Source organism: Pleurodeles waltl, chromosome 1_2, assembly GCF_031143425.1.
Source record: "Pleurodeles waltl isolate 20211129_DDA chromosome 1_2, aPleWal1.hap1.20221129, whole genome shotgun sequence".
Lineage (NCBI taxonomy): Eukaryota > Metazoa > Chordata > Amphibia > Caudata > Salamandridae > Pleurodeles > Pleurodeles waltl.
This window is the reverse complement of record NC_090437.1, coordinates 1,025,571,451-1,025,586,613: the sequence shown is the minus strand read 5'-3', so window position 1 is coordinate 1,025,586,613 and position 15,163 is coordinate 1,025,571,451. Positions and strand designations below refer to the sequence as shown.

The 15,163-nt window shown below is 46.9% G+C and overlaps 1 protein-coding gene across 2 annotated transcripts in view; it reads left to right on the top strand.

Annotated features, from left to right (window-relative positions):
- The window catches only part of WDR19 (WD repeat domain 19), a 601,305-nt gene that overhangs the window by 563,081 nt on the left and 23,061 nt on the right, over positions 1–15,163 (top strand). For both annotated transcript variants that reach the window (XM_069202086.1, XM_069202080.1), the window contains exon 36: positions 10,116–10,240. In XM_069202086.1, the coding sequence (XP_069058187.1) occupies positions 10,116–10,227 (112 nt within the window). In that variant the 3' untranslated portion in view covers positions 10,228–10,240. The remainder of the gene's footprint in view (positions 1–10,115; positions 10,241–15,163) is intronic.

The window sequence follows — 15,163 nt, the reverse complement described above, 5'->3', positions numbered from 1 at the left end:
CTAACATGGAATGTGCGGGGTTGGGAACACCAAACAAACGACACAAAACTCTGTCCAACCTAAAGAGGAGGGGTATCCAAGTGGCGTTACTACAAGAGACCCACTTAGCGAAGGGGGAAGCGGAAAAGATAAGGCGAAGATGGAGGGGTCAGGTGTATGCCACGGAATATTCTGCATATGCTAGGGGGGCGCTGATATGGATACGTGCTGGGGTTCCCTTTGCAGTAGAATCCACCAATATTGACCAGGAAGGCAGATACGTAGTGTTAGAGGGAAGGTTGCACGGTGTACCAATTACCTTGAGTTGCATTTATGCTCCTAACCAGGACCAGATCCCCTTTATGACACGACTATCGGGTCAACTCACGAGCCAGCGGGGGGGAGGCCTCTTGATAGGGGGAGACTTTAACAGCGTGTTAGATATAGAACTAGACTGCGCCACCCCACCACTGTCAGGGGCTACGACAAGCAGAGTAGCCCAAAAACTTAGAGAATGGCTAGATGCATGGGAATTATTGGACATATGGCGTGAGCAACATCCTACTGAAAAAGATTATTCATACTACTCAGGACTCCACAGGGTATACACAAGAATTGACAGGGTGGTTTGTACAGCAACACTAATGCAGGGGATGGTCCACTCTGAATACCTGGGACGTACGCTCTCTGACCATAATCCTCTTCTGCTGACCTGGAGGGTGAGGGAGGTTAGGCCCCCCCATCTCGATGTGGCGATTGGCCCCTGGAGCCTTGGAGGACCAGGTGTACGGGGATGACCTCCGTCTCTTCCTCGCTGACCATATTAAAATTAACGAGGGATCCACTGACTCTAGATCCGTTGAGTGGGAGACCCTTAAAGTGACAACCAGAGGATACTGTATGGGACAGACGATCGCTGGAACGTGAACTGGCCAGACTAGAGAAAGAAATACATGAGGGGGAACGGAGACAGGGAACAGAGGAGCAGGAAGGGGAAAAGTATGCCCAGACACGGAGAGACCACTCCCAGGTTGAGGAACAACTTAGATGCCATAGTGTGCAAAACTATATGGCCTCATTACACTCCGAGGAGGGGAGGTCAGGCAGAATGCTGGCATGGCTGGTAAGACCTGGAGGGGAAGGAGAGCCTATAACCAAGGTGATAACCATGGAGGGAGAGGGAAGACACAGTCCAAACACTATAAATGACGCTTTCATGGAATACTATGCTCATTTATATAGGAAACCCGGGGAGCTTGACGAATCGGCTCTTGAGGCGTACCTGCAGCATCTCCCATTGCCAACGCTGACAATTGAGGAACAGGAGGGGCTTGGGGCAGTTCACACAGCAGATGAGATAAAGAATGCCATATTGCAATTAGCGCCCGGGAAGACACCGGGAACGGACGGCTTACCTATGGATTTCTATAAGAAGTACGAAACCTTGCTGGCCCCTAGGCTGGCGGTGGTGTACTCTGAGGCATTGAGCCGGGGTGTGTTGCCGGCCACGCTGAGGGAAGCATTGGTGGTCCCACTGCCCAAGTCTAAAGCTAGAGAGACATCTGTCACTAATTTTCGCCCCTTGTCAATGCTGAAAAATGATTTTAAAATACTCAGCAAAGTTCTGGCCAATCGGCTGCTCGGCCACATGCCCAAACTGATACACGAGGATCAGAACGGGTTTGTCCCGCACCGGAGCACATCCCTCAACCTGAGACGACTATTTGCCATTCTACATATGCCCAGGGAAGAGAAACCTTTGACTGGGGTATTACTCGCTGTGGACTTCGAAAAAGCCTTTGATTCTGTTAGATGGGACTACCTGAGGACAGTGATGAGGAAGATGGGGTTGGGAGAGGGTTGGGTAAAGTGGGTGGACCTGCTATATGCATCCCCCCTGGCTAGAGTGAGGACAGGCAAGACGGTATCCGACACCTACCCAATCCACAGGGGCACTAGGCAGGGTTGCCCTCTATCGCCACTATTATTCGCACTGGCTATCGAGCCGCTGGCAGACCAGCTACGTAGGGATGGCAGGGGCAGAGGGATACAATGGGGACAACCGAAGCACATTGTTTCCCTTTATGCAGATGATATACTCATCTACCTCGGGGACGGAGAGACGGGACTCCCCTGGGCTCTGGATGCCCTGGAGCACTTTGGGTTCTTATCGGGACTGCGTCTCAATAGGGGCAAAACATATGTTTTTCCCATACTGGCGGGATGTGACCGGCCCGCATCGTGCCCTGAAGATGTAGGCTGGGCACCAAGGACATTTAAGTACCTGGGAATACAGGTGTTCCACGAGGTGGGGGACCTCCGGGATGGCAATCTTGGGAGGACGCTCCGCTCCCTGCGGTCCTCAGTAAAGTTCTGGCGCTCTCTGAGGCTATCCATAATGGCCAGAGTTGCACTGTCCAAAATGATAATCCTGCCCCCGTTACTTTACTATTTCGCGAACCTGCCGCTGCAGATTAATTCGGCGTGGTTCCGCGAACTTAAAACGCTGATCAGGGAGCTTATATGGGACGAAGGCCGTAGACGTACGGCTCTTTCGATTCTCTGCAGGCCGACACACATGGGGGGCCTGGGAGTCCCTGACTTCGAGTTTTATTATTTAGCATCACAACTGCAGTGGATTGCGGAGTGGACGGGAGGAAAGGGACAATTATATAGATACACTGCTCAAGGAGAAATTGGAATGGAAAGAATCATTGCGCGGATGGTGAACATGAGAGTGACCAAGCGCGCGGATAGTATGATGACGAGTGTAGCGGCAGCATGTTGGAAGAAAAGTGCGAGAAGAGTAGGGGTGGGACAGCCTTACTCCCCTGAGCTCCCACTCTCAGTACTGGGGGAAGGAACAGATGATGGGAACCTGGTGGGCTTTGGCCTCGGACCCTGGAGGAGAGCGGGAGTAGTGACAGTCGGAGCACTGTTCCAAGAGGGAGTGCTGAGGTCCTTCTCGGACCTAATAGAAATGGGCATCCCAAGGGGACAGTTCCTCCAGTATAGGAAACTAACACACATCCTCAAAGAGCACTGGGGAACGGTAAATGCAGAGCCCCCAACCCACAGAGTACTGCACTTACTACTAACGTCTGGTGGGTAATCTCACTTAATAGCTAGGATCTACAGGGCCCAAAATGAGGAATCACTGGACGCACTAGAGCCCCGAAGAGAACAATGGGAAAAGACAGTGAGCAGGGAATTAACAGATGCGGAGTGGAGCAGGGCACTAGCCTATCCTCAGACGGTGTCCAGAAACACCCGGTTGAGATACATACAGTACAACTACATGCACAGAACATACCTCACCCCACACAGACTGACAAGTATTTATGGGGGAACCCCCAAGACATGCCCTAGATGTGGAAATGTAACTGCAGACTTTGACCATATGGTATGGAATTGCCCAGAGCTCCAGAGGGGCTGGGCTGCGGCGCTGGCGGACCAGGAGCGGGTGCTGGGGTGGAGATTGGGCTATCCCCGGCGGCATGCCTGCTGGGTTTGAGAGCGCATGCGCCTCTAGGGAAAGTAAGGGGACGCTTCCTGGACCTTGCACTTGTCCTCTATAGGAGACGAATCATGATAGGTTGGAAATCTCCTAGCTGCCCATCGGCGAGCGAATGGAGGCGGGAAGTGTCAAGATGGGCCCGAGCAGAATTGCAAGTGCTGAAAAGTGAGGAAGCAAGGGGTATGCGCCAAACCCCCATTGCCCTGGCGTGGGAAGAAATACTCCTGAGATGGGATAGTCAGACTAAGGAAGGGAGAGTGGCAGTGGAAACCCAGAGCGACTAATAGGGTAGAGCACAGACAATGGGGCATGATGGGGGAACCAAGAGAAAAGAGGTGGAAAGAGGGTGACCAGGACCATCCGGAACAGGCAGTTAGGGGGACAGGATGACTGAACCCCAAGAGACAGAACATGGACGCTCCCGGCCCCCAAGCACATCAGTCTCGGTATGAGGAAACAGAGACAATAAGCATAAGAAGGCACCGGCCTGGTCTCAATTGATTAAAAGAAGGGAGGAAAAAAAAAAGAAGAACTAGGAAACCATGAGTAACACCCACCATGGCTGTGAATGTAGTCTGTTTGAAATAGCGCCATCAAGTTAAAATAATAAGTAGTTTTAGAGAAGTTTGCGATATGAACAAGTGGGCACTCCAGATTAAATACGACCACAGGATAGTGATGTACCCCTAAAGCACTGAAGCAATCTATGCGCATTACACTCCCAAGGAACCTGTGCAAGTCTAGAATAAGAATAAATGGGGTGGGAGCATTAGAAAATGAAAGAGTATGCTGTATATTTAATGTTCAATTATATGTACTAAATGGAAATCTGTTGATGCCACCAAGAATGTTGCAGATGTAATGCAGTGAAAGTTAATTAATAATAATAAAAATATATTAAAAAAATAAAATACTAAGCATTACTGTCTTGATTCTGATGCTAGGGCAGATGCTCAAGTAGGACAGGCCTCTCTTAGAAATCTCTTCGCATTATTTCATATCACTCTATTTTTCTGTCTACTCCACCGCTGTCAGGGGGATGGGCTTGCTAATCTATCCAGCACTTATGACTATACATGGAAATCCCCTACGAGAGAAGGAATAGTTTCTTACCTGTAACTCCAGTTCTCTCGTAGAGGTATTTCCATGAGTCATAAGCGACCCTCCCTCCTCCCCGATGGAATAGACATAATAATATTAATAATATTAATAAGGATTGCTAATTCACAAACTCCTTCATATCAGCTACCAAAGCCTACAAAAAGAACACAGGTAACTGCCTCTTGCTATGCATGATGGGATAGTGGAGGACCATCTGCTCTTAAAGGCACAGCTTCTTTTTTCATTCTGTATAATGGCAGCCTATGGGCTACACTGCCCTGCGTTGCTTCATCCTTATGTAACATTGCAAAAAGGTTTGTGAACCATTTGTCTGCAAAATCTTTAGAATATCCATGCATTTTAATGCATATCTATGTTACAGCACCCTTTTTTCAACCAAGTAGGATGAAGAATTTGGTCTTTGTAGCCTTTCCTCTAGGCTCCATATTGACATTCTTAAGTGACTTTGCAGGACTTCCTGAAGAAAGGTGAACATCTACCCTTAAGAAGACAATTTCAGAACAGTGGTCCGGGGTCCCAACAGGCGTGTGGAACTATTCAGCGCGTGGTTGACAGACCCTACCCTTTTCTCTCATTTAAACAACATTCTCACACATGCAAAGACAAGCAGAGAGATGCAGAACTCTGGCTGGAATGTCCTCTCTAACCTCCTTTGGCCTGTGTGGTGGTTTTATAACAAAACATATTGTGTCCTGAGAACAGGCCTGACATGATTGTGACTCCGTACTCTTGTAGAGGCAATATCAAGTAAATTATTGTGGATAAATATAACTGCCTTAAGCAGAGCACAGAACAAAATGCAGACAAACTGCAGATAAATGTGGAACACAAACAAAATGTGTTTTCTAAGAAGGGCAGCTGATAAAACATAAAAGCAACAAACTGAAAAGCTTGATGTGTTAAAATATAATAAAAACAATAAAAGCAAATAAAAAGCATGCATGTCTTAAAGGCACAGGCTATGGGCCTAACGGTTAAAATATGGGTGCCCAACCTAGGCTCTAAAAAGTGAACACACGACAGGGAAGTCCACCTAACCCTGAGAAAGCAGTTTCTCAGCCATGTGGACTCGAGGAATCGCATCTTGTCCTATTATACCAGTCCTGCACAGATAATAGAACAATTAATTGTATACTACTTCCAATTAAATGTTGAATGTTTCCAATAATTCATCTTTTGGGTGGATGTGGATGCAGTCTTACAAAGACCCTGACGTCATTTAATGTCCTTGAAGGATCCAGTTATATGAAGAGCCAGGTGTAGGAAGTTGTCTCTGTATGTACTATTTCAAAGTAAGAAATAGCATGCACAGAGTCCAAGGGTTCCCCTTAGAGGTAAGATAGTGGCAAAAAGAGATATTTCTAATGCTCTATTTTGTGGTAGTGGGGTCGAGAAGTAGGCTTATCAGAGGGTAGTGTTAAGCATTTGTTGTACACACACAGGCAATAAATGAGGAACACACACTCAAAGACAATTCCAGGCCAATAGGTTTTTGTATAGAAAAATATCTTTTCTTAGTTTATTTTAAGAACCACAGGTTCAAGATTTACAATCATACTTCAAATGAAAGGTATTTCACATAGGTAACTTAGGAACTTTGAATCAGCAAAATAGCATGTACAGTTTTCACAAAAATTGCAATAAGCTATTTTAAAACTAGACAGTGCAAATTTCAACAGTTCCTGGGGGAGGTAAGTGTTTGTTAGTTTTGCAGGTAAGTAAACCACCTACAAGGTTCAAAGTTGGGTCCAAGGTAGCCCACCGTTGGGGGTTCAGGGCATCCCCATAGTTACCACAGCAGCAGCTCAGGGCCGGTCAGGTGCAGAGGTCAAAGTGGTGCCCAAAACGCATAGGCTTCAATGGAGAAGGGGGTGCCCCGGCTCCAGTCTGCCAGCAGGTAGAGGTACCCACGTCTTCGGAGGGCAGACCAGGGGGGTTTTGTAGGGCAATGGGGGGACACAAGTCAGCACAAAAAGTACACCCTCAGCGGCACGGGGGCGGCCGGGTGCAGAGTGCAAACAGGCTTCGGGTTTGCAATGGAGTTCAATGGGAGACCCAGGGGTCTCTTCAGCGAAGCAGACAGGCAAGGGGGGGGGGGCTCCTCGGGGTACCCACCACCTGGGCAAGGGAGAGGGCCACCTGGGGGTCGCTCCTGCACTGGAGGTCGGATCCTTCAGGTCCTGGGGCTGCGGGTGCAGTGTCTTTACCAGACGTCGGGTTCTTAGAAGCAGGCAGTCGCGGTCAGGGGGAGCCTCTGGATTCCCTCTGCAGGCGTCGCTTGGGGGGGAGTCAGGAGGGTCAACTCTGGCTACTCACAGGGTCGTAGTCACCAGGGAGTCCTCCCTGTAGCGTTGTTTCTCCACAAGTCGAGCCAGGGGCCTCAGGTGCACAGTGCAAAGTCTCACGCTTCCGGTGGGAAACGTGGAGTCCTTTTAAAGTTGTTTCTTTGTTGCAGAGTTGTTTCTTCTTTGGAGAAGAGCCGCTGTCCTCTGGAGTTCTTGGTCCTTTTAGATGCAGGGTAGTCCTCTGAGGCTTCAGAGGTCACTGGACCCTGTGGAACACGTCCATGTTGCAGTTTTTCTTGAAGTGGGGAGACAGGCCGGTAGGGCTGGGGCCAAAGCAGTTGGTGTCTCCGTCTTCTCTGCAGGGCTTTCATGTCATCAGTCCTTCTTCATCTTCAGGTTGCAGGAATCTGTCTTACTAGGTTCTGGGGGCCCCTAAATACTCAATTTAGGGGTGTGTTTAGGTCTGGGGGGTTAGTAGCCAATGGCTACTAGCCCGGAGGGTGGCTACACTCTCCTTGTGCCTCCTCCCTGAGGGGAGGGGGGCACATCCCTAATCCTATTGGGATTGGGATAGTCAGAGTCACCTCAGCTCAGGACACCTTAGGGGCTGTCCTGACTGGCCAGTGACTCCTCCTTGTTTTTCTCATTATCTCCTCCGGCCTTGCCGCCAAAAGTGGGGCCGTGGCCGGAGGGGGCGGGCATCTCCATTAGCTGGAGTGCCCTGGGGCGCTGTAACAAAGGGGGTGAGCCTTTGAGGCTCACCGCCAGGTGTTACAGTTCCTGCAGGGGGAGGTGAGAAGCACCTCCACCCAGTACAGGCTTTGGGACTAGCCACAGAGTGACAAAGGCAATCTCCCCATGTGGCCAGCAACATGTCTGGTGGTGGCAGGCTGGTAAAACTAGTCAGCCCACACTGGAAGTTGGGTATGTTTTCAGGGGGCATCTCTAAGATGCCCTCTGGGGTGTATTTCACAATAAAATGTACACTGGCATCAGTGTGCATTTATTGTGCTGAGAAGTTTGATACCAAACTTCCCAGTTTTCAGTGTAGCCATTATGGTGCTGTGGAGTTCGTGTATGACAGACTCCCAGACCATGTACTCTTATGGCTACCCTGCACTTACAATGTCTAAGCTTTTGCTTAGACACCGTAGGGGCATAGTGCTCATGCACCTATGCCCTCACCTATGGTATAGTGCACCCTGCTTTAGGGCTGTAAGGCCTGCTAGAGGGGTGACTTATCTATGCCATAGGCAGTGTGAGGTTGGCATGGCACCCTGAGGGGAGTGCCATGTTGACTTAGTCGTTTTCTCCCCACCAGCACACACAAGCTGGCAAGCAGTGTGTCTGTGCTGAGTAAGGGGTCCCCAGGGTGGCATAAGACATTCTGCAGCCCTTAGAGACCTTCCCTGGCCCTTGGCACCAGGGGTACCAGTTACAAGGGACTTACCTGGATGCCAGAGTGTGCCAATTGTGGAAACAAAGGTACAGTTTTAGGGAAAGAACACTGGTGCTGGGGCCTGGTTAGCAGGCCTCAGCACACTTTCAAATCATAACTTGGCATCAGCAAAGGCAAAAAGTCAGAGGGTAACCATGCCAAGGAGGCATTTCCTTACACCAGGTCTTTAGTTTCTTGCAGAACTCAAGAACTCAGGAGGCGGCTCTGAAGTGCAGGGACAGGTCATTCCAGATTTTAGGAGTGAGGCAGAAGAAGGCTTGGCTGCCAGATCTGGTTCTGCCAATGCAAAAGGGGTGTGCGGAAAGGCATCTGTGTGAGCAGAGGTGTCTGGTAGGTTTGTGCAGATTTATGTGGTGTTGAGGTACATGCGGCCAATGCTATGTAAGGCTTTGTATGTGCATGAGAAGTACTTGTTTGTGGATTGGCAGCTAGTTGAGTTCTTTGAGATGTGAGTGATCTATGAGTTTTCAAATTACTTCTATGTAGCTGCCGCCAGCCTAACTCCCTCCTTCGCCTGTACACTGTTCTACTCCCTATCCCCCACACAGAATCCTTCCTATCCTTCTAGACACATCTTGTTGACTCGACCCAACAACTAGTGACCCTGCAGACGTGCTCTTCTGGGTGAACTTGCCTCTAAATGCCTGCATTCAATGAAAAAGGGGGAGATAGGGAAAAGATGGGATTTGCTCAATTAGCAAAGGAATCCTCAAATGGTCACACTGTAATGCACAACCTTGACATTCTGTTCTTCACCCCCGGCCAAGCCTTTATCCAGCTCCCGCCTGCTATCATGAACTAATCATTCCCTTTTCAAGTGTCATTTCGAACCAAAACTCTCCAATAAGTGCAGGGTGACCAGAGATATGTAATACGCTTCTCGAATTTGACAAGTTCCAAACCTTCAGACAGGAGTAGATAGCCATGAACTGCTACCAATTAAAGAAACCTCTTGTATCTAGACATCATGCTTACTAAATAGGTACCAGATTTGATTCACCAAATTTGTTTGTTTGCACAAAGAGAGCATATGCATGTACAAGGGACCTGGTAACTAAGGACAATTTCCAGAACTACTCAGACATTCAAATGGCTACATACAGATGATTCAAAGGATATTCCCTTCAGATCTTAGACTTTTCCCTAAGTCTTGTAGGTTTTTTTCTTAGACAGATATTGTGCAAAGTCATCTGTGAGTCTAGTCCGTTGTTTTTAGATCCGTAAATAGCAGAGATAATTGACCATGACATAAACTCATTCTGCACCATATTACATATGCTATGTTCACCTTCCGTGTGATAGCTGGTTTCCCTCATTTTACAGTTCTATTTCAGCTTAGAGCTAGAACCATCACAAGGTTATGTTGTTTGTCCTAGGTTCTAGGACAGCTAAAAAATTCTTCTTCAATTTGACTCTTGTTTATTGTGCAGGAAAATTAAGAGCATCTATTTTTCATATTTCAAAAGTATGGCATTTTAGTTAAAGCATGCATACTGTTGAAGCATATGATGGAAATGACTGTTGTATGTAGATCTGCACAATACAATACTTAAAACTAATTAAAGGGCTTCTTTAAAAGCTGCCCTTACCAAACATAATCACTCAATTCCTACCGCTCCCTAACGTGGCTTTTCAATTGCTTAAGACTCTGATGGTATTCATTAATGTTTGCTTGTTGTTTTTCAGACATTTTCAAAAGCTTGTGACCAAACATACACTAGTTACCTTGTCTTTCAATTGTTTCTTCCTCAAGGATGTTGGATACAGAAAGTGTGTGTCCCATGTGTTCTGAAAAAGTGGATGCAAGTCAACTTAAACGTGTAACTGACTGTGCACCATACCTCAAGCCAGAAGAAGCAGAATAGTAGATTTGTTTAGGTGAGTATCGGATATGTGTTTTGAGAAAGTTGTGTAGCTTTTCCACAAAAACATACATTACATGCATGAAGACAATCCTTCCACCCAAAAACAATTATTTTGTATTTAAATGTTTTAATTGCCAATTGGTGATCAGCAGTAACAAAGAAGTAATCAACCATGCAAGACATTAAGTGATGTCTATATTTTACTGCAGAAATACTGTTAATCAGGAGTAAAACACCATCAGCCGTTTTGTCAATGAAAATTATAATTGACAAATGCCACTCATGAATACAAGCCTTGAAGTTTAGGAAGATTTGGAATAATTGTGCTGTTCTAGATAAATATCAGTATATTTTATCTAATTTTACATTGTATTACTGGTTGTTACAATCTGTATGAGGTAGTGCCACAGAACTAACCCTCATGCCCTATGCCCAACCGTCCTCTTGGCAGTTACTCCTGAGATGGTTCCAGGCCTAGTTTGTCCCTTACACATGCTTTTGAGCAGCATCTGAAGCATTGATTACAGACTGAAGTGAATCAGTCTGAGAAACATTAGCTGCAGCTAATGACTACCTCAAGTCATCCAGAAAGCTTCTGGACAGGTACGTTATTTAAACGCTACATTAATTGCAAAAGGCCTTCTCTTTCCCCTGAGCCATTTTGACGACCATTTTCTCAGTCCTCAGTATACACCAATGGTTTGCAGCCAAGCCTCTCTAGAAAGTAGGTATAGCCCTCCCCACCCCCACCCCTGTTTAGGATCATGTGTTTTGCCAGTAGCAGCAAGTGTGAGAATGATTTTGCTTTCCATTGACAATAGTGGGTAAGAGTCCTTAGGATCACTTCCCAACAAAATTACCTCATGCGTGATGCAACATGTGACCCTGCTACTTTTCTGCCTTATCCAACACATTACCTTAAAACTGGATGATAAGAGACATGACAGTTGTATGTATTTCTGAAAGATACTTCTAACTGCAAATTCCTCACCATGTGAATTTTTGAAGCAATTTCCTTGGCGTTTGTAGGTGGCATTGTGTGGCACTGGGTTGGATCTGTCCCGCCCCAGATGTGGGCCCATACTTAGTTTGCCCTTCTGCATGCAAACGTCAGTTTCTTTCTTTCTGGATCTTCTAATGCAGATCCAGGACTCTCTCATTCAAATTCTCTCAAGCCTAACAGACTTTATTTTTCAAAAGAACATGGGAGATATCACTTTTCCATCCAGGCTGACAGAATTCAAGCCCTGTGAGGATTGCACAAACAAATGTCCAGTGACGGACTCGCATAAAGTCTGTCTCTGGTGTTTGTGTTCTTGACACAACTCAGCATTGTGTGATGAAGGCATTCGGCTGAATTCAAAAGCTTTTTGGGCCATGGAACCGAAGCTCTATGTCATAGAACATCATCGAAAGGCCTGATTCCGCTTGAAATTGAGGACGCAGACGTGTTTTTGTTCCAGAGGCTGAACCTGCAGCTGCTCGTCTTCCAGATCAAAGTCTTAGGATACGTTTAGAAAAATCAAGCACCAGATGTCGAAGCATGGCTCCCCCTTGTCCCTCCACTCATACCACAAAGAGTCATGTGGCACCAGCGTACCTTTTTGGCATCGTCTTGGTCTCTGACCTTGATCTTGAATCCAGTTGAGGTTCCAGGTCCATCGGTGCTGATGCAGCAGTTCCAGGCCTTCAAAAAAGCCTTGCTGTGAATTTACGGTAACCTACAGGATCCCTCTGTAGCACCTTTGGGTCATAAAGAATTCAGGGGGCCTCCAGTTGGTCTACCACCAGCAGACCAGTCCTGATGCTGAATGTGCCACTAGCCCCTGCTTTGAGTTCCACCCTGACTCCAGGGCATCTGACTCCAGGGCTGATGCCTACTCTTCGTCTCCATGAATGATGCCAGGACCCCGAACATCGACACCAGCACAGACAGTGGATGAGTGGCCGATAGTCCTTTCAAACTCAGAAGTGAATCTGGCACAGTTTTCACCAAGCTTGAATACATCTCACCCCATAGCATATTCAGATAAGCTTCCACTATATTACAATTTGCCTGACTCCGATGATGACGATATTTCACAGGTTATGATGATGAAAACCTATTTTTGGACCTCTGAAATGCCAGTAGTCTCTATACCTCCCCAGACACTAGTCTACACTCACCCTCTCCTGACACTGACACAAAAGACTCTGCCTCCTTCGCTGTGGTTATCTCTAGGGCAGCAGAGGTCCTCAACCTGCAACTACACAGCACTGAGGTTACAGCAGATGTCCTACCAGAGGTCCTGCAGCCAGGGTAGACTTCGCAGGAACCTATCGCTAATATGCCTCTGGGCTCCAGGGCAAAATTAGGATCTTGCCCAGCAGTTAACAAAGAGCGAGGCGACACAGGCCTGTCCCCAGAGACCCTGCCTTTCTGCTACAACATCCCAAACCAGAGAGTCTGGTCTGGTGGTCCAGGACTCTAAAAACAGGCTCAATCTCATGGTGTTTCTGATCAGATAGAGCTCAAATGCATAAAGATATTTGTGGAACATATGTTTTGCTCTGCCACCCTTTGGTTATGTTCGGTCAACTCCAGCTGCTTCCTGCATCACTATTTGCATGCCGTTGTGGGACATGGCAGCAGAAGTCTTGCCAGCAGTCCCAGATGACCTCAGAACAAATTTCCAGTAGATCATACATGATGGGCAACACTTAGCAAAATATTGTTTTCCTCTGGTCTGGACATTTCTAACTGCTTGGGTAGGCCAATCAGGACCAGTGTGGTGCTTAGGCACCATGTTTGGTTTCGCTCCACAGGGTTCTTGAGCGACATACAACAAATCCCTTCGGAGACAAGGCAGACTGAGCCTTAGAGCTGTTTGCCCCCTCACAAATGTTTCTATCTCCACTGGTCTTTGTCTAAATGTAAAGCCAACTGCTTTCCCCATGCCTTCTGTCACAGGATGGGAAATCAGCAGTTAGAAGTTTCCATCAGAAAAACAAGTTACTTATGGTAACGCTCTTTCTAGTGGATACCTTTCGAATCCGATTCCTCAGTGACCCACCTTCCTTGTCCGTAGAGGCCTCCAGTCAGGTTGTTGCTGGAGGAAATGGGGTGTTATATGGTGTGGTTGTGCAATACACTTACCAACCGCTTTAAGACCCTTAGATTTTGTCTGTCAAACCCTCAACTCAACCCTGAGTAGCTCTGGTACTGTACTGAGCAGTAAAGCATACACAGAGGAACAAGTGTAAAGCATTTAAACAGCGACAAAACAATAGAAGAAGTGATTGACACAAAACTCAAGAAATCCAACATCAATTTATAAAAATAGACTGTATTTTTATAAAAATGTAGACACAAGAATGAAAAAGATCTACCAGAGGGTTCTGAAGATATGTATTTATTTTTTATTTTTTATAAATTATAGTATTTTCGGACAACCGCGAACAAGCCTTTGCAGATTCAACAAATTTGACACTTAAAAACGTTTACAAAGAAATCTTGGGTAAGTATTAATGTGGTCAAGTAGAAGTACTCTGGCGACCAACTCCAGTCGGGAGCTAGTGAGGGGGTCTAGCAAGGTCCTGAGAAACAGTTACTGCACAGGAGAAGTCCTTAAGCTGTCCCAGGCACTCTATCCGTGCTGCAGTGGATTCCTATGAAGTGGTCCTGATGCAAGGGATGAAGGATGCTGAAGATGCTCCAAGAATGCTGTTGGTGTGACACAGTAGAAAGGGGGTCTTCCTGCAGGCATTCATCAGTCCGCAAAGATAGTGCAGGGGTCCTGGTTGCAGGGTCGACGTCCCACAAGGTCCTCTCCAGTCTGGTCAAAGTCCAGTCTTCACTGGACTACCAGATGTCCAGTGTCTCAGTCACAGGCCAATCCTTACTAGGTTGATAACCTGACTTCTGTGGGTTCCAACAGCTCACCAACAGCACTCCTGGGCTCAGCAAACTTGGGTGCAACTCTGTGCTTCAGGTCTTGGTCCTTGGTGCTGCACGGCTGCAGTAGTAGCAGCTTGAGGACTTTGGGCTACCAACTTGCCCCAGCAGCCTTCTTCAATCAAACAATCGATCAGGATTTGTAAAGCACGGCCAATCACCCGACAGGGTATCCAGGCGCTTGCTGGTCCCAGAGAAAGCAGTGAAATCGAGAGAAAAGCAAGGAGAAGGCACACTGAAAACGAGGGAAAAGGAGTGAAAACAAGGGAAAAGCAAGGAGAAGGCACACAAAAAAGGGGAAAAAAGCAAAGAGAAAGCATTGAGCATGAGGAAGAAGCAAGGAGAAGGCACACAAAAAACAGGAGAAAAAGTAAAGGAGAAAGCAGTCAAAACAAAGGAAAAGGCATGCTAATAAAAAAGGGGGAAAAGCAAGCAGAAAGCAGTCAAAACTAGGGAAAAATAAGGAGAAGGCACACAAAAAACGGAAAAAAGGAAAGAGAAAGCAGTGAGAACGAGGCAAAAGCAAGGAGACGGCACACAAAAAATGGGGAGAAAGTACAGAGAAGGCACACTAATAAAAAGAGGGGAAAGGAAGGAAAAAGCAGTTAAAACTAAGAAAAAGCAAGGAGAAGGCACACAAAAAAACTGGGGATAAAGGAAGAAGGCGGCACACAAAAAACAGAGAAAAATAACCAAGGAGAAAGCAGTGAAAACGAGGAAAATGCAAGGAGAAGGCACTCAAAAAACAGAGGACAAAGCATTGAGGGAGCAATAAAAAGGAGGGAAAAGCAAGGAGAGAGCACACAAAAAACAAGGGTAAAAGCAAGGAGAAAGCAGTGAGAATGAGGGCAAAATCAAGGAGAAGCCAAAGAAAGCACTCAAAAAATGGAGGAAAAGGAGCGATAGGACAGGAGCAAGAATGATGCAGCAGCACGGGCCCTGGGACCTTCTTCAGCTGTTGTGTCACTGTGCTGCAAAGAGGAGGCCAGTCGACTGGCCCTT